The sequence below is a fragment of the Perognathus longimembris genome, chromosome 2 (genome assembly GCF_023159225.1).
Source record: "Perognathus longimembris pacificus isolate PPM17 chromosome 2, ASM2315922v1, whole genome shotgun sequence".
Lineage (NCBI taxonomy): Eukaryota > Metazoa > Chordata > Mammalia > Rodentia > Heteromyidae > Perognathus > Perognathus longimembris.
The window spans coordinates 145,434,009-145,459,376 of NC_063162.1; the positions used below are offsets into that span (position 1 = coordinate 145,434,009).

General features: G+C 42.1%; 2 protein-coding genes and 1 gene segment (V, D, J or C); all 3 read left to right on the forward strand.

Moving 5' to 3' along the window:
• Positions 1-25,368, forward strand: part of LOC125347236 — a 248,507-nt gene that overhangs the window by 189,030 nt on the left and 34,109 nt on the right.
• On the forward strand, positions 358-3,497 carry LOC125347253 (anionic trypsin-2-like). Its single transcript, XM_048340373.1, has 5 exons — positions 358-397; positions 1,376-1,547; positions 2,308-2,561; positions 2,929-3,065; positions 3,348-3,497. The coding sequence occupies exons 1-5, from the start codon at positions 358-360 to the stop codon at positions 3,495-3,497; spliced, it is 753 nt and encodes a 250-aa protein (XP_048196330.1).
• On the forward strand, positions 17,537-21,948 carry LOC125347251 (anionic trypsin-2-like). The gene is made up of 6 exons (XM_048340372.1): positions 17,537-17,576; positions 19,270-19,447; positions 20,821-21,075; positions 21,166-21,172; positions 21,432-21,560; positions 21,781-21,948. Exons 1-6 carry the CDS (start codon positions 17,537-17,539, stop codon positions 21,928-21,930), a joined length of 759 nt encoding a protein of 252 aa, XP_048196329.1. The 3' UTR covers positions 21,931-21,948.

A 25,368-nucleotide genomic window follows, 5' to 3' on the forward strand; every position in this document is an offset into this window, starting at 1 on the left:
AGAATTCCCAAGACCCAGTACACTCTCTGTGCGGGAAGAACTCATTTTTTCACCAAACACATATCACTAGCATAAATAATGAAATGAATTTGCCAGCTTTTTCCATCCCAGCCACCTTCCAGGTAACAGCTGTTCTCCCTCTGCCCTCTGAAAAGAAATTTCCACCTCCCTTTTGGGCCACCTATGCAAAGAGTGTCCAAATATATCACAGATGATGCAATGCCTCTCCAGGTGGGTAAACCTGCAGGTGTGTTTTATGAGGGAGGGGAAATGATCATTCCAACTTTGTGCCCTCCTCCCCATTCCAGGAGTATAAAGACAGGCATGGACCACTGTACAAGTCACCCATCTCTCACCATGAGCTCACTCCTAATCCTGGTCCTTGTGGCAGCTGCTGGTGAGTTCTCTGCTTTGCCTTGGACTTCGTCCTTTGGAACAAGGATGACATGGCTGTTGATCAAAGCTGTCTCTGCAATCCTGCCTCCACACTTGCATTCTAGTTCCTGCTGGACTTTCTTCCTTCACTCCTTCATGAGTAGTATATTAGTCTGACCTCGCTTACCTTCTGCATGGCTCCATTCTGACCCTTATCCCCATTGACCTAATGTAGCTCTAAGGACATGGTGGCTCCAAAGGAATCCCAGGTAGGAAGTGGCCATGTGATGGACAGGTGAGATTACTGACCTATCGGTCTCTGCTCTCAAGGAGCTGGCTCGTTCATGCCAGCCATCTTCTGCTTGGGCCCCAAACCTCTGAAGTGGCTCTAGCATAGACATGTTTTACCTCAAATCAATAAGGTGTAAGTGTAAACATTACATTCTGTCAGATGTATACCCTTGGAATTTTCTAATTAGGTATACAGGCACCAGCCTGTATATTGCGTTAAAACTGTCACAAAGCTGAAGATTATGCAGCCATGTTTATGAATCATCATTCTCTTGACCTACATCAGAATGGGAATATAGGTTCTCTATGCAAGCTTTGCTGGTTTAAACTTTATCCGAGGTGATATACAATAAGCTCTACTCAGTCATGACATTTCAGGTTTGTAGATAAGTACACAGACAGAGTCAAGTAGTTGAGACTGTCAAATTCTGAAGGCACCCTACTGCCTGATTATGAGGTGATCTTTCTTTATGTCCTCAATCTGCAGTCTCAGAAGGAAGTTATATCCTTCAGGGTTTCTAGACATGTACCCAGGAGATGCCAACATTCAAAACAATAACACACTGTGACTCCAAAGGTCAATCTTCGATACTGGCTTGGTTTTAGTCACTGTGATGATTAGGACTAGTAATTTGCTTTCTGCAGAAACAGGGTTGAATCCATTCTCCAATACATTGCTGTATTGGCTTCTTCACTATCTTCACTCTAGCTGCTTTTCCTCTTGATGATGATGACAAGATCGTCGGAGGCTACACCTGTGCAAAGAATTCCGTCCCCTACCAGGTGTCCCTGAACTCTGGCGCCCACGTCTGCGGTGGCTCCCTCATCAACGACCAGTGGGTGGTGTCTGCAGCCCACTGCTACAAGCCCCACGTGCAGCGGTAAGTGCAGGGCCCTAGGCTCGCCTTTGAAGAAAGATGGCTTGATCCTCATGTGGGCTACAGTCTAAGTAAATGGAAAAAGCTATGCAAAAAGAAGCTTTCTTGATGGAGATGGGGTTGAAGACCCAGGATTCAAATACAACAAATATGCATTAAAACATAAGCTTTGGTTCATAGCCAGGAGGAACACTGTAATGTGGCAAGGATTCTAGAGGGAGGCAGAGCTGGATCAAGGCTGTCATCCAAGCTACTCAGGAGGCTGAGATCTGAGGATCACGGTTCAAAGACAGGCTTGTGAGAAAAGTTTATGAGATACTCATCTCCAATGAACTGCTCAAGAAGAGACAGAAGGGTGCTTTCACTCAAGTGGTAGAATGCTAGCCTTGAAGGTGCCAAGGCACTGATTTCAAGCTCCATGAATGGCCAAAAAAAGAAAAAAAGAAACCAAAAAGGCCTTCAAGATAGAGGAATGAGTGTCTCATAGTAGAGAAACTATTTCCAAGTTTTCAGGCAGGGGGTTGGACAGTGGTGAGTGTTAAAGTCTGTGTTTCACCTGAAGATGCACCTGGGAAGCATTGCCATGTGTAAGATCTCTCAGTCCTGAGTGATCCACACAAGGGACTCATAACCCCCTCTCCTTCACTACCCATGGGTTATCCTCATGGTGGTGCTGCATGCCCATTTCAAGCTTCTGGACACAGTCTCATTAGAAAGCACGAGCAAAGGGAATGACCTTCTCAATCCACTCGTCTTCCCACAGCTTCATCCAAGTGAGGCTGGGAGAGCATAACATCAGAGCCTTCGAGGGAGGTGAGCAGTTCATCGATGCTGCCAAGATTATCATTCACCCTCAGTATAACAGCACAACCGCGGTCAATGACATCCTGTTGATCAAGCTCTCCTCACCTGCCTCCCTCAACTCCCGTGTGGCCACCATGTCTCTGCCATCCTCGTGTGCACCTGCTGGCACCCAGTGCCTCATCTCGGGCTGGGGCAACGTTCTGAGCTTTGGTGGTGAGTGGAACCATCCTCTTTCCCACAGTCCACATTCCCTACACTATCTACAATACTGAATGTCACTGGGAAAGATTCTCTTCACTTCTGGGATTCAAGTAGATTTCACGTAACTACCATACACCAAATCTTGGATGACAGAGAGATGCAAAGGGTCCCTACATGGAAATGAGAAAGGTGCTCTAGAGGGTGTTATTTTGCTTTTGGGAATGTGAATGCCATAAGCTCCTTTTGACAAACAAAATTGTTCTTTCTTGCTTGGACTTGAGTAGTAAAGTACTCTGCAGTAGAAACTGGTGGATTGTTCCTCTCCAGCCTGGTCTGACTCTTACTTCTGATTTCTTTGATGTTTCCCTGCCTCTCCAAGTCTACAATCCAGACCTGCTGCAGTGTGTGGAAGTTCCTATACTAAATCAGGCTGACTGTGAAGCATCCTACCCTGGAGAAATCACCAAGGACATGGTCTGTGCTGGCTTCCTCGAGGGAGGCAAGGATGCCTGCCAGGTGATTTTACCCTTCTCATCAATGCTTCTGATCACAAACAGAACCCATTGAGAACATGATTTGAAGGACCAATTCGGGGAGGCTAGGATTCTACTGCAATGTCTCCAGGCTCCGTTGAAAAGTGAATAAGACTCATTTGACTGCGTATCATCCTCTTAGCAAAAGCAGAGCATGGACCGCCATGAGAAAGACAGGGGAGACAAATGGGGTTTTGAGGTCAGGGTGAGTGGAGTTTGATGTCTTCCGCTCTCTGACTTATCCCACATTGTTTGTTCATCCTAGGGAGATTCTGGTGGCCCTATGGTGTGCAATGGAGAGCTCCAGGGAATTGTCTCTTGGGGACTTGGCTGTTCCTGGGAAGGATTCCCTGGGGTGTACACAAGAGTGTGCAAGTATGTGGACTGGATTCAGGACACCATTGCTGCCAACTGAGCACCCTCAGTCCCTCTCAGTCAATGTGCCAATAAAGTGAATCACCCCTCCCTGAATGTGTCTGTTCCATTTCTGGAGTAAAATATCCTTAAAGCTGAAGTGACAGATGAAAACAATGCCCCTTTTGTACTATTTCTCTCACGGATAGATATTAACAAATAATGTCTGCCCCTACCATCAAAAATAATCATAGGCATGTAAGAAGGACTATATACTTCAGACAAAAATTATATGTGAAAAAGATCATGTAAAAAGCATTCTTAAGCTTGATCATTGGGCTGGCAATGTGTCTTAGTGGTAGTGTACTTGCCTAGCATGCATGAAGCTGTGGGTTCGATTCCTCAGCACCACATATATTGAAAAAGCCAGAAGTGGCTCTGTGGCTCAAGTGGCAGAGTGCTAGCCTTGAGGAAAAGAAGCTTAAAGAGACAGAGCCCAGGCCCTGAGTTCAAGCCCCATGTCTAGCAGAAGAAAAACAAAACTTGATAGTTCTATGTGTCCTATCGTTATTACTGTGCGCACATCTGGGCATGACTGGTGAGAACACCACATCCTTGGCCTATGGCAGGAAACCCTTACAGCCAAGGTAATTGTATATAAGGGAACTTCCATATCTACTGCCCCAGTTTATTCTTTTCAGTCCACTACATACATGTTAATAAGCCACTTGTTCTCTCTCATAGCACTAGGTGCCTTCTTACATGAACCCTCACTGGCCTATTCCTGAACACCTGCTCATGTGCTTACAGGACAGAAAAGTGACCCCTCTGATTCCATCTATCACATTTTCATGAAACCTGTCCATAGTTTACAATGCCAATATGCTTTCACCATCCTGAGAACTTTGTTTGCTCTGCATCATTTCTTTGGACGCACTCTCCCAAATATGTTGGTTGCTATTCTTGACTGACAGAAAGAAAGCAGATTTGCAGACGGAATTAGGATCACATGCAAATCTCATACACAGAAGATGATAGATGGGCAAATTTTTTCTTTTGTGTCTACCTGTGCTGTAACCAAGCATCCAAGGTCCTTACTACAGTTGTGCTCTACTCTTTGAATCTGGGTTTTAATGTCTTCCTAGCACATTGTTACCGACACCTGCATTTGGGGAGGCCAAACAGAGTTTGGTAGAGGAAAAAACTGTGTTCACAATGATATATATGTTGTAAGTATGAACCATAATACTTGTTGAAATGGACTTGGGAAGAGTTGAAGGGAGATGAAGAAAAAACAGTGAAGATGCTAGTTTGAGAAAGATACATTGTACATATGTCACCAAGAAAGACCCTGGGATGACATACAATGCAAACAGAAATGTGCGTAATGTTTTTCTACATAGCAACAAGGAAGAAGATGATAAGAGAGAAATAATACAATCCTATTCACAGTAGGCTTATACTTAACCATGGAGGGGAGCAATTCATAAAGGAGACTGAAAATCCCTTAAAGAAAGATGTTGAAGATGACAGCAGAAATTAGAAGACAAAGACAAATAAATCCAAAATTCCCCTGGAAACAGGAAAGATGAATGAAGAATAGGTGGAAGACAACATACTTAGGAATTCATTGTATGTCTGGGCAGTGTTTGTTCTTTTCTATACTCCTATCTACTAAGAGGGTGAGATCTGAAGTCTAAGGTTCAAAGCCAGCCAGGAAAATCCATGAGATTATTATTACCAATAAATTACCAGAGAAGCTGAAGTTGGAGTCATGGCTCCAGTGCTAAAAAGCCTCTAGCAAAAGAAGAAAAACAAAAAACAAAAACAACTCAGGGACAGCTCTCAGGCCCTGATTCAAAACCCCAGAACTAGCATAAAAGAAAGAAAAAAAGAATTCAATATATATCCTCCAAAATTATTGTGAAACAGTGTGAAGGAAGGGGTGATTTGGGAGGGATGGGTGTTGAAATAGGTGACATTTTATTCATAATCTGCTTTGTTGAATGGCAACTCATCTGTAAAACTGCTTAAAGGTAATAGCAAAATAAAGCTGAGTGAAGGTCACAAGTTATACTGGTCATGTCACTGGACCAAATCTGATATAAAGACAAAAGGAACACTAAAGAATACCCAAAAATGTTACCACATGGCTATAGTAATCCAGTTTTCATTAAGGAGGCAAAGACATCTAATTGAAAAAGACATCCTCAGAATGGTGTTGAGAATTCTGGTCAACTCCAACAAAAGATGGAAAGCAGACCCCCAAGATCACTCCTTGCACTTAAATCAACTCCAACTGTATCAAGGATCCAAACTTTAGATCTGAGACTACTATAGGAACACTAATGAAAAATTCTGAAAAATGAAGGCCCTGACATTATCTGAACTGTACTCAAATCAACCAAGTAAGTAAAAACATGAATGTATAAATTTGACAGCATCCCATTAAAATACTTCTTTTTTATATATAGATATATATATTTTATTATCAAACTGAATTACAGAGAGGTTACAGTTTCATACATTAGGCATTGGACCCATTTCTTGTACTGTTTGTGACCTCCATTAAAATACTTCTTCACACATCAAAGCCAAGAGACAATTTATGGTATGAGAAAAAATCTTCACCTACATTCAACAGACAAAGGATTAGTACCTAGCACAAACAAAGAGCTCCAAAAAGCTGATCCACTAAACAACAGATAGCCCAATGAAGAAATGGGCAAGAGAGTGGAATAAACAGTTCTCAGGAAAACAAAAACAAAAACAAAACTTGCAGTCTAATAGATACTAGTAGTAAACTTCAATACCCTTATCTAACATCCAGGTTATGCAATCAAAACTCTATCAACATTGCTTCTCCTCCAAATCTGAATAACAATCATAAAGAAATCAATAAATGGGCTAAAGACCGTAAGAGAGACTTCTCTGAAGAGGAAATGAGAATGGCCCAGTCATATGAAGAGGGGCTCATCACTGGCCATAAAAGAAATGCAGATCAAAACAACAGTGAGATTCCACCTTACCCCAGTAAGAATGTCCATTATCAAGTGGGAGTATAAACTTAGTCAACTATTCTGGAAAGCAGTATGGAGGTTCCTCAAAAGGCTAAACATAGAACTCTCCTATGCCCCAGCAACCTGGCTTTTGGGCATTTACTCAAAGGATTATGAGCTAGATCACTCTGAAGCTACCAACACAACTATGTTTATTTCAGCACAACTTGTCATTGCTAAAATATGGAACAAACCCAGATGCCCCTCAGTAGATGAATGGATCAAGAAAATGTGGTTGTATGCACCCATTGGAATTCCATGCTTCTTTTAGAAAGAATGACTGGGCCCTATTTGTGAGGTCAAGAAAAAACTTGGAGAAAAATCATACTAAGTTACTAAGTGAAGTGAGCCAGACTGAAAGAAACATAAACTCTATGGTTTCACTCATTGGAAACAATTAGTACTTGTCTAGGATAGTCCTAGCAGAGGTGCACAATAGCTCAATGAAGCAATGTTACATAGGATTACATAAGATGATGCTAAGGGAAATTAACTACAAATTTGGAAATAAGTAGTTTATCTTTGTTGCTGTTATTTTCAATGTACTATATGAAATTATGCCTTTTTCTTTTGTCTTTCTTCCCCATGGTTTACCCCTGATGTCACTGGGCTGACTTTGGTGCACTGGATATTGTATGTACGTTTATTGGAACTAGGGAAGGGGAACAGCAAAATGGATGCAAAAAGAGTAAAAGGTGAACCAATGCAACAGCAATACCTACAGAAAATATGCTGTAAGTAAACTGTACATCTTGGAGAAGTGTGGGGAGGGACCGAGGAGGGGGTCGGTGGGAGAAAAATGAAGGAGGAAGTAACAAGTTACATATGAAACTATAACCTCTCTGTACATCACTTTGATGATACATTAATTAATGTTTTAAAATGTGACAAATCAAGAAAACAATCAAAAAACATCAAATGCCAAAACAAATTTACAGAGAAAAAAACCATCCTAAATTTTTGGTTGAGATGTAAACTAGTGTAAGCACTGTGCAAATCACTATAGATATTCCTCAAAACCTACAAATTGACCTGTGTGATAACCTGATAGCCTTTTGCTTGTGAGCATGGTTGAGCCAGATTCTCCACAGCAGAGAACCATGGTCCAGAGCTTTAACCTCACACTGTATACCCCATACAATGTCGGAGAGACTTATGCCAAGGGAAATGCACTGCTGTGCTGGGCAGTGCCTGTTAAATTACAGGTGCTGTTACAACTCCAGTGGGAGTCCGTTGCTTTTCCTAGGTGCTCAGTTCACAGTTGAAACTATTCCGTATTTCAGTTCTCAGGTATACAGAATGTGTGCTATTTCCTCTCATAGCCATAGAAGAAGATGGAGAACTACCCATTCTTACCAAGACGTCATGGGAAAATCCAGAAAGTCCTCAAGGCTACAGGAAAACATGGAAAGTTGGTGTTTATGGGATTTCCTACAGGTGGCATGTGAAGGGTTGGTTGTAGATCTCGTCAGAGGTCCAGACAAGGTCAATTATACATCCAGTTACAACCTGGCATTTTCCTTGCTGACAGAAATAGAACTTCGACATTTTGACTCACCACAGATATCAGAGTCTGAATTTGTTATGATCATGGGGCCTCTGACCCATATGCAAATCTGACACACACTTCATTGTTATCTCTTAACATACTTCTGTTGATTTAATTGTGTGGGGTGATTATGAGATTACTGCTGTTCTCAAGAAGATGGACCTTTGAACTTGGAAAAAATTATACTAAGTGAAGTGAGCCAGTCCCCAAGAAACATGGACTCTATGGTCTCCCTCATAGGGAATAATTAGCACAGGTTTAGGCTAGTCACAGCAGAGAATCCCAAGAGCCCAATAGCTATACCCTTATGAACTCATAAGATGATGGTAAGTGAAATGAACTCCATGTTATGGAAATGACTGTTATATCACTGTTGTAATTACTTCAACATGTAATTACTTTCAACATGCCATGTGAAACCATAGATTCTATTACTGATGATTCTTGTATCCCCTTCCTGTGGCTGCACCTTTACTATCTCTGTATCTTATCTGAGTACATTGGAAACCATAAATACTGGTATTACAACTAGGAAACTAAAAGAAAATACCAAAATCGAGACACAGGGTAAAAACATAAATGACTACAAAAGGAATACTCGCAAAACTGTTTGGTGCAAATCAACTGAACAACTCATGGGGGGAGAGTGAAAGGGGGTGGGGGAAATGAGGGAGGAAGTAACAAACAGTACTAGAAATGTATTCAATGCCTAACATATGAAACTTTAACCTCTCTGTACATCAGTTTGACAATAAAAATTTTAGAAGAAGAAGAAGAAGGTGGACCTTTTCCATCCTATCTGTTTACCCAGACAAGAATACAAAGATTTTATGAAGTGTAGAGAAAGAAAAGAACACTGTTTTTGGGAAGGGAGAGTCTGGGAACGGTTTTTGTGGCTCACAATCGATGTGAAAATGTTTTCCATGGACAGGACTATTTGTGTTAATGGAAGAGGGAAGATCAATGCTTTCCTGATGTATATTGCTTCTGCATAAGATTCTTAGAGCAGCATAGTTTGAGGTACCAGGAATATAAGCAGGGAATGTCCATAGATACAATTGGCTAAGGCTCTACACTCTAATGATTAGGATGGGTCCCCAAATAGATGCAACTAAAGTTGTACATTCATGCAGCTATGGGTATGTTTACATTCAAATATTTTTCTCTTTTATCTATTTGTCTAGGATTTTTGCCTGCCTCCCACTTGGTACTTTGCTTTTCAAAACATTCTATTTCAATCCTGTTGGCTAGTTTTTCCATGATCATTACCCACCAAACCGTTCCATTCTTCATCAACATTTTTACTTTTAATATTCAGAAGCACCTGTAATCTTTCCCACCTGAAAGACCATCACCTTGACTGATGTCATTAACTTGTGCAAATTTACCCAGAAGAAATGTGGAAAGTTGAGGCACAATCATATTAATCATATTATAGATGTTCCTCCTCTGCCATTGAACATACGCAACCCTTTTTCCATCAAATCCTTGATGCCTTCTCAGCAAGAGAACAGATAATTCTAGGTCTTATGGAAAAACAATTTAAAGTCTGGAGGTTAAGTATCTTCTCTTATTTATGTAAATGATGTAGATACAGAACCTCTTTTTCTGAAAACCAAATTCTTTCCCAGGAAATTTGCTATACAGTGGAGTCATTTCAAACTCTCCTAAGGCTTAAAAATAGGTATTTGGTTGCAAATGGGATTTGATTCTTATTATAACATATTTTAATTCATATACCCAGAAATTAGGTATTTCTACTCAGACATTGTCTACTTCTACTTGGACCCCAGCATCCTTTTCATGTGATACCTAGACTGGGAAATCCTCAACTGCTTTTTGTCTAAAACTCCCAGTTGCTTTCCTCTTCTCCATTACTTTTTTTAACCATTTTTCTTATATATCTCTCCTACAGTATACGTATGCTTTTTTGAAAATTATTCTGTATCCTGTAAAAGAACTCTGTAAGAACAACTACAAAAATAGTAAGACGACCATGTGCTTCTTGTCCTTACTCCTGTTGATATTCACATTGCCCCATTTGAAATGAACTCAAAGACTTGGAACAAATTACATTAGGCAAAGGAAGCCAGATGCAATGCATATGCTACAGCATTTCCCTCATTTGTTATAATCAGAATGTGCCTATGGACCCACAAGTGAACACAATGAATAATAAAAAACAAAAAATTACACTTTGACCTAATTAGTTCAACAAGACTCTAAACATTCACAGCATGAACTATACAACTTGAGGCAAAGGGGAGAAGAACAAGAAAAACTCATAGAAAATGAGGGAAAATGTGATACTGTTCAAAAAGATTATGTGACATGTAAATGTAAGAACTCTGTACATTACTTTTAAAATACGAAAAATAAAACACAAGAAAGGAAATGCTCACATACATAAAAATATACAAAGAACACAATCTTTAAGGATCAGTGTAATTAATATTGTGAAAGTTTCTATACTTTCAGAATTGACTAAACATTCAATATAATGCTCCACATTCCAATGATATTTTCACCAAATCAGAAATAAATGACATTGACATTATTGCAGAAACAAAGTAACCCAAATAGCAAAAAGAATCCTAATAAAACATTAACATGGAAAGATTATAACACTTGAATATTCAATTTATGTTACAGAGACCTAGTAAAAAAAAAAATTACAAAGCTGGCATATAATATGCACATAGACAATTCAACAGAGATCCAGAAGTAAACTTGTACATCTGTAATCATCTGCTGTTGGGATCTGGCTGTACCTTTAAGGGGCAGTCCGAGAGGCCTGCCTCTTCTCCCAAAGTGCTAACATTTTGCTTCATAGAATACAGGTTAACATGTGTGCTGGCATTGTGGATTTTGTGACTAGGGAAATATTTCTACCCTGCTTGAACCAGAAGGGCATCAGCCTACAAAAGCCAGATACTGGGGGATTTCAAATGTCTTTAAACAGTCTGTGTAGAATCTTGCAGGAGGTGTGACAGTATATCCAGAGGATTCCGAGAGGTGCCCCTACAGCCTTGCCCAGATCTCTCCTGTCTGGTTCCATTACACGTGGCTAATAAAGCCTGCTAATCCAGGATGGAGGACACAGCCACTGCTAAGGCTGAGACTTTTACGTTATCCTGAACCTTTTCCCTCTCAATTGTTATTCATTTGTGTTCTCTTCCACCCTCCAGTAAGGTCAAATGATGAATTGATTTGATGGCACATGGATCTCATTCAGTCCGCTGTTCTCTAAGTGTTATGACAGAACTCTGACAAATGGTTGTTGGTCAATTCTCGACAGGCTGCGGTGAAACGCTATTCCTGTTGCTCTCCTTGTTGCTTTAATTGGAAACAAAAAGGGATCTTAGGGCTAGAACTCCTTGGATTGCAGTTCGAAGCTAGCACAGGCAGAAAATCTCCCTAAAACTCCATCTCCCAATTAGCCAGCAAAGAGCCAGACTGGAAGCTTGGCTCAAGAGAACCAGAGAAATGCTGAAAGCAGCCCGTGGATCAAGTGGTAGAGCACTAGCCTCGAGCAGAAGTACTCAGGGACAGTGCCCAGGCCCTGAGTTCAAACCCCGTGAATGCCAATGGGAGCATGCCATCCCAGCAACAAGCACCTAGACCCCTGTGACTCAGCCAGTCCAGGGAACAAGGATCATGGAGAGGAGTAAGAGGAGAATGATGTCACATACTAAATGGAGTCACCTTGTCTCGCCCTTTCAAAACTAATCAGACCCAGGAGATCAGGAGAAATAGTTGGTCCCCTACCCAATGCCCATACCTGTCCATTTTCGTTTTGATTACTGGCTTGCACTACCATGGCCGGCCCACTAGCCCTAAACACTTCCTTCCGTTATTCCTCCTTCCTTGTAATGGGCCACAATTGGGTTTATGTTCTGAATGGAACTTTTTTGGCTAGGCCCAGGGTATGTTCTCCTATGTCATTCATGTTAACTGGTCCTGTGAATCTGTCAGCCTTTTGCCTGACCTTTTCAAAAGTCTCTTTTAACAGGATAACATCCCTCACTGAGGTCACCACCTGGAAACTTGCAGATACACTGCTGTGCCCAGTGCAGATCTGGACCCTGGAGGCCCCCAGCCCTAGGGATTTCCTAATGTGCCTAAGCTACAGAAGGTAGCCAGAGAAGACCATGACACTCTCTGGCCGTGGTAACCATTCTCGTGAAAATGATGAGGACTTTTGCCAACCAAACTGGACGGTACCAGGCCATATGACAAATCGGGAGCCCCTGACTATTTCGCCCCCTTTTTTAGCAGGAAGTAGTTCCAGAAGAAAGGACCTCCACCCATACTCCCAGCCTGGTGCCCTCCTCTATTATTAATTAAAACAAAAGGGGGGTGATCAGCCCCCATGACCAGTTAAGGACAGCTATGCTTACATTAAATATCTTAAATTTACACACACACACACACACACACACACACACACACACACACACATTTTTAAATCTCCCCAAGTCAGTGTGGGAAGGAGCCCTGTATGTGCCTTTCCTAATTGGGAAACTAAGCCCAGAGCACTCACTCAGAGAATTGTCTTCTTCTTGTTCTCTCTAGGAAAACAAGGACCGTGCTGGATTTCTTCTGCTCTTCAATGGGAATATGGAAAGCCTGCCTGCGTGCATCAGTGGTAGACGACACCGGAGGTAGCCAGCTTCCCTTCCCTGTTTGCTTCCTGGGCTCTGCCTGCCGTCTCTTCTGGCGCATTCTTTTGCTGTGGCAATATTGCCTACAGCCTTACAAAAAACTGGAATGGAGTATTATTACCTTGTCGTTTCCCTTTTGTCTCTCCCCTGCTGCTAAACTTAGGGATTCCAGTTGGAGGGAAATAGGAGTTGAGGTTTATGACACCTTGACTCAATGCTTATGATAAAATGTTTTACTAAGCACATGTGTTAAGTTACCAGCGCCTTGGCTGCTGTGTACCACCAGAGTCACCAAAGTTTGAACCTGCTTCTACCTCACCACCAGAAGAGGGGAATGATGTCTTCATTATCTTAAGTGGCGCAGAAGTGGGAGAAGGACTCCAACTTCTCCAGACTGAGCCAAATGGATGGCCCCTTCACTTACCCCCCCTTTTGTGGAAGAGGCCCCACGTATATCTTATGTCAACATTTGCCTCATTTCTACATGTGCCTTATGTTTACATCACCCCCTGCTATTTGTTTTTTTAAAAGAAGGGGGAGATGTTGGGCTCTGGCTATACCTTTAAGGAGCAGTCCTGAGAGGCCTGCCTCTTCTCCTGCCCTGGGGCTGCATGGCTATTATCCACTCCTACCTTTTCCACGGGTCCAGAACCGGAAAGGCAGCCCAAAACAGCCCCACCTCCCATCTTGCTCGCAGCACATGGATATCATAATGGCGCCAAGCAGAGACCAAGGGGGCGGTTCTGTGGGCTGTGATCTCAGCCTCTGTCGCTAACCTGAGCTAGCGACTCCAGGTCCCTCCCGCCATTACTCTTATATAAACCCCTGCCCTGAGTAAAACCGGTGGAAGTTCCAGAAGTTTACCCTGAGACAGCCCCGCGTGTCCTGCCGCCTTAGTCTTAGTGAGTGGGGCGGGGGGAGGGGGGCATCTCGTGGCCACACATGCCAAGGCTTGCAAGTAGCCCTCACTCCACCGTTGCCATCTGTGGGACTGGCAGCTTACACCTGAGGGTGAAAGAGAACTACACAGGAGGTAATAAAGCCTTACAATCTCCCTGTTAGAAAATGCAAAGGACTTCACTGGACAATAGAAAAGCTCTTCAATAATTCTGCAAAAACTGGATATGCATATATAGAAGTCTCAACTTGGCCCTCATTCTATCAAAAAATCAATTCAAAAGATATCAAGATTCTGTTTTTTTTTTTCAAGTTTTCATTCCGCATGCCACTTCTACCATGGACAACATTTATTTTAAGCAGAAGCATTATCCATCTCATGAAGAGAACACTTTTAATTCTGGGACTATTAGATAATTTTGAATGAGGGATGAGGTAACAAACAGTACAAGAAATGTATCCAATGTCTAACATATGAAACTGTAAACTCTCTGTACATCACTTTGATAATAAAAATTTGAAAAAAATGATAACAAAGAATATCAAGATTCTTAAGATAATATATAAACTCTAAATTTTCCATGAGAAACAAAACTAGAGCCTTTGGAGATTTGGGCATAAGGAATGACTACAAATAGGACTCCAGTAGCTGAGAGCATACTTCCAAAAGTAGAAAAAAGTGATTTCATGACATTAACATGCTGCTTTTACAAAGCAAGGGAAACAACAGGATGAAGTGGACTACAATGACAGGAAAAATCTCCTGCTAATCATCTTTGTCTTCTATGTGTAGATTACGTGTAAATATTTTTACCCAAGTTCTTCAATGCTCAAATTTCTCGGCCGGTTTACACCTGACTTTGATCAGCTCCATAGCGACTTGCTATGGAATACCACTGGAACAGTGAGGCAGAATTATTACTATTGACCCTCATTTTCACAATGCTAGAGTATCTTGGCCTTATCAATTTTATTACAGCTCTTAAGGGGGACATTACAAGAAGTGCAGTTTGCTATGTATTAAATTGTAGCCTCTCACTCAAGAGGAGTTATGATCACACAAAACCTCTCCATCAATTTAAAGCTGTTCATGAGATCACAAAATATGGGAAAGGTGAAACTTCAAACTCTGGATAAAAAAAAAAAATCTTCACAAAGGATTACGAATTAAATCAGAGCTACATGGATGACTCAAGACCACTCTCTTCCTAAAATGATTAACCATTGTTTCCTGTAAGACACCTATCCAGTGCATTTAGGAACAATGTTAGGGCAAACATCTGTCCTTATTGTTGTATATACATCCTCACTTTTGTTCTAGCTGCATTTTATCGTAAAGAAGTGAGCCCCTGTGTTAAGGGCCAGGTACTTCAGGTAGATAACTTTCTGACAAGAGGTGCCAAGTTAAATATTTATTCCAGGTACATTTCCGACACTAAGGAAAATGTCCAGAGGAATCCAGATGTCAAATTTACCTTCTGAAGACTTCTGGTTTGATACTCAAAAAATCCTTAAGATGCCATGTGCCACAAATCCCATACTTCATATTTTCCATGCCTTCCTATAGTCTTGAGCATTTTTGCCATTATGAAAGAACTTCTTTAGGAAGAATGGATATCTCTGAATTCCTGAACTTTCCTCTGAAGAAGGGAATAATTCATTCTCTGTGTTTCACATTCAGTATATTTTCAAAAAGTTATACTGTACAACTCAGTACACAAAAGGCAAGTGTATATATGTATATGACAGTATATGTTTATACACATATATATATGACTTTTCTATAACCTCCACATATAAGAAAAACTATATATTTCTGTCTCTCTGAGTTTGGAATTTACCTAGCATAATGTTTTACTGTTCTAGCAAATTTCACACAAATGATTCTTCCTGACATATGAGTAAAATTCCATTTTATATTTCATTATGTATCAAATTTTCTTGGTCCATATGTCCACTGAAGGGCATATGAGCTCATTTCATATCTTGCTTTTGGTGAATTGTATAGCAATGGTCATGGTACTTTATCCTGACTAAACATATTAACTAAAGTATGGTATTTGCAGAAGAGGATTCCAGTAATGTGATTCCCTTCAACAATGAGCTTCCAGTTTAATAAAATGAGTACCAGGGAGTGGAACATCTGTTTGTCAGGGAATATGGGGGAAATAGGGAAGATATAGGAAAGGAGAGATGAAAAATGGGCAAATGCAGTCATAATAACCAATTCACATAGGAGAAAATGGAAACAGGAAAGTTGAAGGGATGAGTGAGATTCAGAAAGTAGAGCAGAATTATGAAAATGGTGACACTGACAAATGTGCATTGCATTTACAAGCTGGCATGTTCAGTTGAAGCTATTTTGTATAACTACATAAAGATAATACAAAAAAGAAAAAGTACACTATTGATGTTAGTATACACATTTTGAACATTCATATGGCACTCAGAAATAATAATGACAAAAGCACACCCACTCAGATAAGGGCCCATTTGACCTTAGGCAAGTACAATGCTTCCAGGTGTCACTGCTGAGCTATAGTCCATTGTGTGGGGACGCTGGCCCATCTACTCCAGGGATCAGACTAGAAGTTGCTCTATCAGCCCACCATCCACATCACCTACAATATATCCTCATTCCATTTCCGCCACACCAATACTGCCTTCTCTGTCCCAATGACCAGTATTAAAATGGAGATTTCCCCACTGTATTCGCAAGAACTCGTTGTCAACATTTTAGAGTTCCATTCACTGGCAACACATTTGACCTCATCTTGAGCTCAGGAAGAAGAACCCTCGTGCAATCACTGTGTTAGACACAATGAGTACTTAGACACACTGTCAGTGCCTATGCTCTTGTGGTCAGTTGTGCAAACAAATAACAAACTATCAATGAATTTTTAAAAAACAGGTTAAATTTTAGTAGAATTAAAAAGCTAAATGTGGATTGTCTGTGGAAAGGTTTACTTTGGATCAAATGTAGGCTAAGATTGTCACACTAACTAGACTTGCCTCTTATCAAAATGCTAAACTCCTTGACAATGTGCCGGTGGCTCTTTTATCGACTAACAAATGACCATTGTTTAAAGCTTTTTTAATATTCCAGATAGGGCAAAGAATTCAGACTCAAGCTCCAATCCCTTTTAGTAAAAGAAGTGTTCAATATCTTCCATGCACGTATCAGGAAAACCATGAGATGTTTTGCAAAACCCTCTGGACAACATGGTCAGAGAGATATATAAGCAGTGGGCCAAGGTGGAGAAAGAGGTATAAGAAACTCTTCTTCAACCTCTGTAGGTTATTGAGTCAGGAATTGCCTAACCTTCACCTACTCTCCCTCAATACAATTGACATCCTCGAGCCTTGGTGGGAAGGAGAGCCAGAGGAAAGCCCACACCCCCCAGAAATTCTGCATCTCCCTACTCATTATCTACTCTCTACATCATCTATTCTCTTGGGAATCCTGATTGCCAAAGGCTTGGATTACCTAATGTAAGAAGAAGGTGAGGAATTGGGGAAAATCATTAGGATTAAGTACAGAACTCCCTGGAAATAAACTATAAAACTGACAGATCGGAGGAATTCTCAGGACCTTGTACATTCTCCCTACACCCTTATCATATTTCTTGACTTAACACATCTCATTGGTATACATGACACATTGAATTTCCCAGCTTTTTCTATCCCAGCCTCCTTCCAAGTAACAGCTGTTCTCCCTCTGTCCTCCAGAAAGAAATTTCCACCTCCTCTTTGGGCCACCTATGCAAAGTGCCCAAATATGTCACAGATGATGCAATGCTCCCAGGTGGGTAAAGCTGCAGGTGTGTTTTATGAGGGAGGGGAAGTGATCATTCCAACTTTGTGCCCTCCTTCCCTTTCCAGAAGTATAAAGACAGGCATGGACCACTGTCCAAGTCACCCTTCTCACACCATGAGCTCACTCCTGACCCTGGTTCTTGTGGCAGCTGCTGGTGAGTTCCCTGCTTACTCTTGGACCTTTATCCTTTTGAACCAGGAAGAGGTGGGCTAACTCTGCAATCCTGCCTCTACACATACATTGTATTTCTTTACTGGGCTTTCTTCGTTCACTCCTCCATGAGTTGTATACTAATCTAACTTCGCTTACCTTCTCCATGTCTCTATTCTGACCCTTATCCTCCATTGACCTAACACAGCTCTTTGGTCATGGTAGCTCCAAAGGAATACCAGATAGGAAGTGTCCATGTGATGGACCAGTGAGATCACTGAGCTATGGTCTCTGCTCTTAAGAAGCTGGCTCCTCCATGCCAGCCATCTTTTGCTTGGGCCCAAAAGCCTCTGAAGTGGCTCTAGCGTAGATATTTTACCTCAAATTAATAAGGTGAAAGTGTAAAAATTAAATTCTGTCAGATGTATACCCTTGGAATTCTCTAATTAGGTATACAGGCCCCAGCCTGTACATAGCTTTAAAACTGTCAGCTGGAGATTATGCAGATAAAGTTATGAATCATCATTCTGTTGTCATACATGGGAAAGGGTATGTATGATCTCCATGTAAGCTTTGCTGGTTTGAACTTTATCTGAGGCGATGTACAGCGAGCTCTACCCAGTCATGACATTTTCCTAGCTATGATGAATCTCATCATCTGGAGCTCCAACAATCAAGGGGTGTAGATAAGTAAATAGAGAAGAAAAGTGTCAATTAGGTAAGACCATCAAATCTTAATGTATCCTACTGCGTGCCTATGAGGTCCTCTTTTTCATTTTTAAAATTTATTTATTGTCAAAGTGATGTACAGAGGGCTTACTTAAGGCAGTGAGTACATTTATTATCCAACGTGTTACCTCCTTTATGCCCTTACTCTGCAGTCCCAGAAGGAAGTCTTACCTTTCAGAGTATCTAAACACGTACCCAGGTGACACCTGCTGGGCTAGATTCACCTCCCCTGGTGCGGAGATGCTAAGCTTACTCCCTTATCAGTGCTCCCCTTTTCACCCTCTCCCCTGGGCGCCCAACCATCAGGCGGCCAAGGTGGAGCAAAGGGACACGGGCAAGCCTAAAGTGTACACAACTGAAGGAGATCCCCTTTTCCTCCCTCCTTACCCACCAAGGAAGCCAGGCGCAGACGGATCTCGGAGACACTTCGGAGATCAATCCGGTTTATTCGGGAGGGGCTCACAGTAATATAGTAGTGATGAGGAGGATTTACTATGAGCTGGCGATAGGCTGGCGAGCTTGTCCGTCCAAGAGCAGCTCCCAAGGACCTCCCTCATGGGCTAACGTCACTTCCCATAGTACCGCCCTCTGGGCAAAGCCTGCGAAAAGGAAGCACATGTGCTCGCTGGCGCAAGGTGGGGAATGGTCTCAAAGCTATCCCTTCTGGTTCTGGACCCAGAAGGAGATAGGTGTGGCTCACTTCCACACTGCCCCAGGGCTGGGGGAAGGGCAGTGTCTTGGGAGCGCTCTCATTGCCCTTCCCCCCTTAAGGCCAAGGTGAATCCCCAATAACACCAACATTCAGGACAATAACACCCTGTGACCCCAAAGGTCAATCATTGGTCGTAAGTTGGTTATAGTCATTGTGGTCATTAGGAATCCTAATTGGCAGGCAACAGTCACAGGGTTGAGGGCTCCACTCTCCAATATCTTGCTGAACTGGCTTCTTCTTTCTTATATCCACTAAGCTGCTTTTCCTCTTGATGATGATGATGACAAGATCGTCGGAGGCTACACCTGTGCAAAGAATTCCCTTCCCTACCAGGTGTCCCTGAATAATGGTCTCTCCCATTTCTGCGGTGGCTCCCTCATCAATGACCATTGGGTGTTGTCTGCAGCCCACTGCTACAGGCCTGACCAGCAGCCGTAAGTGCCGGGCCCTGGGCTTGCCTTTGAAGGGAGATGGATTGGTCCTCATGTGGGCTGCAATTTAAGTAAATGGAAAAGCTACAAAAGAGAAGGTTTTCTAGAGATGAAGTTAAAAACACGAGGTTCAAATACCATCAATAGTCCCAAAAATAGAGGGTTGTGGAGGAACACAGTAATGTGGTTAAATTATTCAAAAGGGGCACTGGTGGCTCACGCCACCAGATCTGAGGATCACAGTTCAAAGGCAGCCAAAGCAGGAAAGTTTGTGACACTTTTATCTCCAATAAACTACTCAGGAAAAGCCAGAAATGATGCTGTGGCTCAAGTGGTAGAGCTCTAGCCTTGATCATGCATAGTTCAGCAACAGCCCTCAGGCCCTGAGATCAAGCTCCACAGCTACCAAAAAGCAGGAGTGGGGGCTGGGGGGGGGGGGGCTCAAGAGCTGGGCACTGGTGGCTTACATCTGTAATCCTAACTACTCGGCAAGCTGGGATCTGGGGATCATGGTTTGAAGCCAGCCTGGTCAGAAACGTTCCTAAGATTGCATCTCCAATATACTACTCCGGAAAAGCCAGAAGGCAAAAGGGGTGCTTTGGATCCAGTGGTAGAGTGTTTGCCTCGAGCACAAAATGACTCAAGGACAGTGCCCTGACCCTGAGTTCAAGCCCCACGAATGGCCAAAAAAGGTATTAAAAGGACTTCAAAAAGTGGGAATAAGAGTGCCACCGCAGCTAGACTATTTCAGAGTTTTCAGATAGAGGGTTGGGCACAGGTGTGTGTTAATGCTTTCTCCTTCTGAATTTCTTCTGGAGATGCACATGAAAAGTATTACCATCGTTCAGAACTCTCAGTCCTAAGTGATCTACAGAAGGGACTCACACCCAGGAGGGCTGTGAAAACATAGATTGCTGCCACTGGCCTCTAAATTGTCACTACTGGGTTTGTGGTGGGGATTGAGACAGTAAATTTTGTATAAAACTCTAGGTGGTGCTGCTGCTGCTTCAGGTGCTCCACACCTAGAAGCACTGCATTAGAAGCTATAAAATGGTAGAGCAAAGTGACCTCCATGAAGCCAGCAAACCCATAGAGAATGTATGAAATATAAAGTACCTAATTTGTGTCCCCCCACAGGGAGGTTTTCTGCAATAGCAATCACCTTTCAGAAACTTGAGGAGAAACCACCAACTGCATCCTCTTCTTATTATTCAACTACTAAGGAATGGGGGCCATAACTCACACCCCCTCTCCTTCACTACCCATGTGTTATCCCGGTGGTGGTGCTGCATGTCCATTTCAAGCTTCTGCACACAGTCCCATTAGACAGCATGAGCAAAGGGAATGACATTGTCAATCCACTCATCTTCCCACAGCTTCATCCAAGTGAGGCTGGGAGAGCATAACATCAAAGCCATTGAGGGAGATGAGCAGTTCATCGATGCTGCCAAGGTTATCCTTCACCCTCACTTTGATAAAATAACCCTGAACAATGACATCATGTTGATCAAGCTCTCCTCACCTGCCTCCCTCAACTCCCGTGTGGCCACTATTTCTCTGCCAACCTCATGTGCACCTGCTGGCACCCAATGCCTCATCTCTGGCTGGGGCTACACCCTTGAGTTCTCATGGTGAGTGGAACTGTCCTCTTTTCTAAAGCCCACATTCCTACACTTTCTAGAATCCTGAATGTCACTAGGAAAGAGTCTATTCACTTCTAGGAATCAGGCAGGTTTCAAATAACTACAAGACACAAAATCTTAGGGGGGGGAAGAGCCCCAAAGTTCCCCACAATCTAACTGAAGCAAAGGTGCTCTACATGGTGTTATTTTGCTTATAGGAAGGTCAGTATTATAAGCTTCTTCTGACAAACAAAATTGTTGGTTTTGCTTGGACTTGAATAGTAGGGTACGATACAGTAGAAACTAATAGACTGACACTTATTTCTGATTTCTTTGATCTTTTCCTGTCTCTCTAAGCTGACAAGCCAGATCTTCTGCAGTGCCTGGAAGCTCCTCTGTTAAGCCAGGCTGTCTGTAAATCCTCCTATCCCAGACAGATCACCAAGAACATGTTCTGTGCTGGCTTCCTAGAGGGAGGCAAGGACTCCTGCCAGGTGATTTGACCCCTCCCCATTTGAAGGACCATGCCCATAACCATGGCATTTTGGGAAAGATATCTGAAGGCCTGATTTGGTGAGGCCTACATTTTTATGCCACAATTACTGCTACATTTTAGTCTGCTGCCAGACAGACTAAGATGAAGCCTAGGGTTCAGGGTGAGTGTAGCTCTATACCCCTTATCTCCTATTTACACCACTTGTATCTTCACCACAGGAAGATTCTGGTGGCCCTGTGGTCTGCAATGGAGAACTTCAGGGAATCGTCTCCTGGGGCAATGGCTGTGCCTTGAAGAACTATCCAGGAGTGTACACGAAGGTGTGCAACTATTTGGACTGGATTCAGGACACCATTGCTGCCAACTGAAAACCCTAGTCCCTCCTCAGCTATCATGACAATAAAGTGAATCTGTCCTCACTCCCTGTGTCTTGGCCTGCTCTCTCTAGCCCCCACAACTTCCTCTAACCTAATCCTTCTGCAGAATCCCAATCAGTGTGTGTGAGTGTGCCAGGCAAGTGGGGGCCTTCAGCAGCAGGGTAAACTGCCACATGCCTACCTTCTGAGTAGCTAGAGCTAACCAGCAGACCCTTCTACACCCAAACAGAAAGGCGTGGGTAGAAACAAATAGTACAGGCCCAGCAGTTGGAACTTCTTCAGAGTTGAATATCTTTAACCCTATGAGAGCCAAGAAACACAAGTTGAGAGTCCATTACGTTACAAGGCAAATCCATCAGCAGACTAAAGTGAATGGAACTGCATAGAAAGTTCTACCCTTTTATCCTTGCAGGAAAGAGAGAAACAGTGCTGTATTTTATAGCATTCAGAAGGGTCTTCCAGGCCATGCACCCAGCATAATCTGAGTGGAGCAAAGTCTGTTTCAGGAGAGATAAAGTGCTCTCTCCTACTAAATGGGCTACATTGGCCCCAAGCAGGTCCCAGAGCAGGAACTGAGACTAAATAAGAGAATATATTTTGCTGATAGAGACAATCTGACACTCACTCTTTTTTTGTTCATCCTGGGGCTTGAACTCTGGGCCTGGGCACTGTCTTTGAGCTCTTAACTCAAGGCTAGCTCTACCATTTGAGCCTCAGTGCCACTTCTGGTTTTTCAGCGGTTAATTGGAGATAAGAGACTCACAGACATTCTACCCAGGCTGGCTTGGAACCCCAATCTTGAGATCTCTGACTCCTTAGTAGCTAGGATTACAAGTGTGGGCCACCAGTTCCTGGCACTCACTCTTATTACTTCAAGAAAATAAAACTTTTTTCTGGCTTTTCTTCATGGGTAGTGTCTTATGCCTCATTGTTTTCATGGGCTAGTACATTTATATCCCCTGTTCCTTCACAACTCTTTAGTCAGCACTCTTCTCCATAACAACTGAATAATACACCTGTATGTGAGTATATGGGGGATCCAGAGTCCTCACTCTCAGCTCCCCTTTTCACCCTCTTCTTTACAGTGTATGTCCTCCCTCACCTAGGTAACAACTAGTGCCCCCAAAAGTACTCTTATAATTCCAGCTTCCTCCAGTACCATACAAAATCTCAAGTTCCTTACATATACAACATGATTGCATAGATAATGTTACCAATGATATCAAAGCCTAAATATGTGGTTATGTTTGAATTGGTGAAAACTCAATTGCTGTGATACACCCCCATTCCGTTTGTGAGAAACACCGTCACCATGAAAACACCTAGTCTTGAGAGAACATAAAGAAAAAGAATGATTAAGTTGATTAAAGCCTGCTCTTCAAATGAGCAAATACAAACAGAAAAAAAAGAAATATGAGAAGTCAAATTAACACCTCAAACAGCCAAAAATTAAACACACACACACACACACACACAGAAAAACAGGAAAGTGGAAGAAAACAAACATTCATATATTAGTTTGATTTGGAGACTGAACATCATGTTGCCAAATGATGTCTAATTAAAGACACAAGAGAAGAAACCCAATACTTCTAAGCATATGCCGGAAATGATGATATAATTTACCAGAACTTTTAGAATATTTCAGGCAGTTAAAAGAGAAAGATGTATAGTTATGACAGCCTACATCAATAAACTACAGAGATCTCAACCAATATGGGCTTAGGCTTGATCGACTATGAAGAATTCATGTATAAGAGTTCATGAATGATTCTCTAAATTATGGGAATGAGTAAAAATAACTAGGGAAAAAAGTGGGGAAAAAATCTCCTCCAATTTCTGGTGATGAGGTTGGAGAGACTAGGAGTCTGGAGGAACAAGGCAATACAAATCAAGATGGATTGGTAGAAATGCCAGTGTAGGTAAGTATGGCTAAGCCAGATCTCGGTGCTCAGAACATTCTCCCTGGCACCATGCACTCCATTTAGTAACTAAGAATACCTGACACATTTGCAGGAGCTTCCTCATATACTACAGGAGCCTTTCCTTTGTGTTGAGCTTCACAGTCAAATCTTCACAAATGTTTCAACGTTGAGATGTACAGAACTGGTATTTTCTTTACATAGAGCAAGAGAATTAAACTAAAAATAATATTTATTCTTGCCAGAGAAGTTATGGTGGGAAAATGCAGAAATCCTTCAAGGTAACACAAGACTTGGAAAGTTTTGTCAGGTGCAATTTCTGACAGGTTATATCCTAAAAATGTCCTGAGGGTCAAGTCAGAGGTCCCAATAAAGCAAATAACATACATCTGGTTTCCTTCTCATATTTGTCTTCCTGACAAGAAAAGAAATTTTGATTAAAACCTTTACCGGTCTTGATTCAGTCTTAACTTGCTATGAATCAGGGAACCTATGAGCCATCTGTAAAACTAAGGTACACTTCAATGTGCTGACAAATAACTGCCAGGAAGTGAAGATACCAAGTTCTACTGGCTGTATAACTGGTCCATTTTCTATGATGTCACTTAACATGCCACTGTTGATTTCCTTGCTGGGGAATGTTCGTAAGAACTACTATGTTTTCAGATAAAGGAGACCATTTTCTCTTACAGTTGTTTACTTAAATATTCACTGGACAGGGGTTGCACAGATTGATGATCCTTGACCAAGGATAGAAAATGGTTTCTGTATTTCTTCTCCATCAAATACTGCATTCATTCTTCAAGATCATGTTTGCATTTAATGAGCACAAACACCTGTTGGGTTTTCTTACTTCGTAGATCATCACAGAAACATAATCAAGGTGAAATAATTTGTTCAAGATTACCAAGTAGAAAGTGGGACAGATGGATATGGGAGTGGAAGTCCCACTCAAGACCGGCATGCTGTCCCACAGAGCACCTGCTTCCCTTCTTCTCATCTAACCCTTGATGCCTCTCACCAAGGCTATTGTCACAGATAATTCTGCTTTTGTTATTTGCTGGTCCTGGGCCTTAAACCCTGGGTCTGAGTGCTATCTCTAAGCTCCTTTTGCTCAAGGCTAGCACTCTACCACTTGAGCCACAGCACCAGTTCTGGCTTTTTCTGTGATTTACTGGAGATAAGAGTCTCATGGACTTTGTTGCCCAGGCTGGCTTTGAACAGAGATCCTCAGATCTCAGCCTCCTAAGTAGCTAGGATTGCAGGCATGAGCCACCCGTGCTGGACAATTTTGTCTACTTTTAAACAAATGAAGAATCTAATGCTTGACTTCTCAGTGACGTGTGTGTGTGTGTGTGTGTGTGTGTGTGTGTGTGTGTGTGTGCAGAACCAGCATTTTCCTTCTTAACATGATATTTCTCTCCAATATGTTTTCTGTAGAGTGGATTTTTCCAACTTTTTCATAGTCTGAGAAGTGGAAATTGGTTTATAGACACCAAAGTTTTGA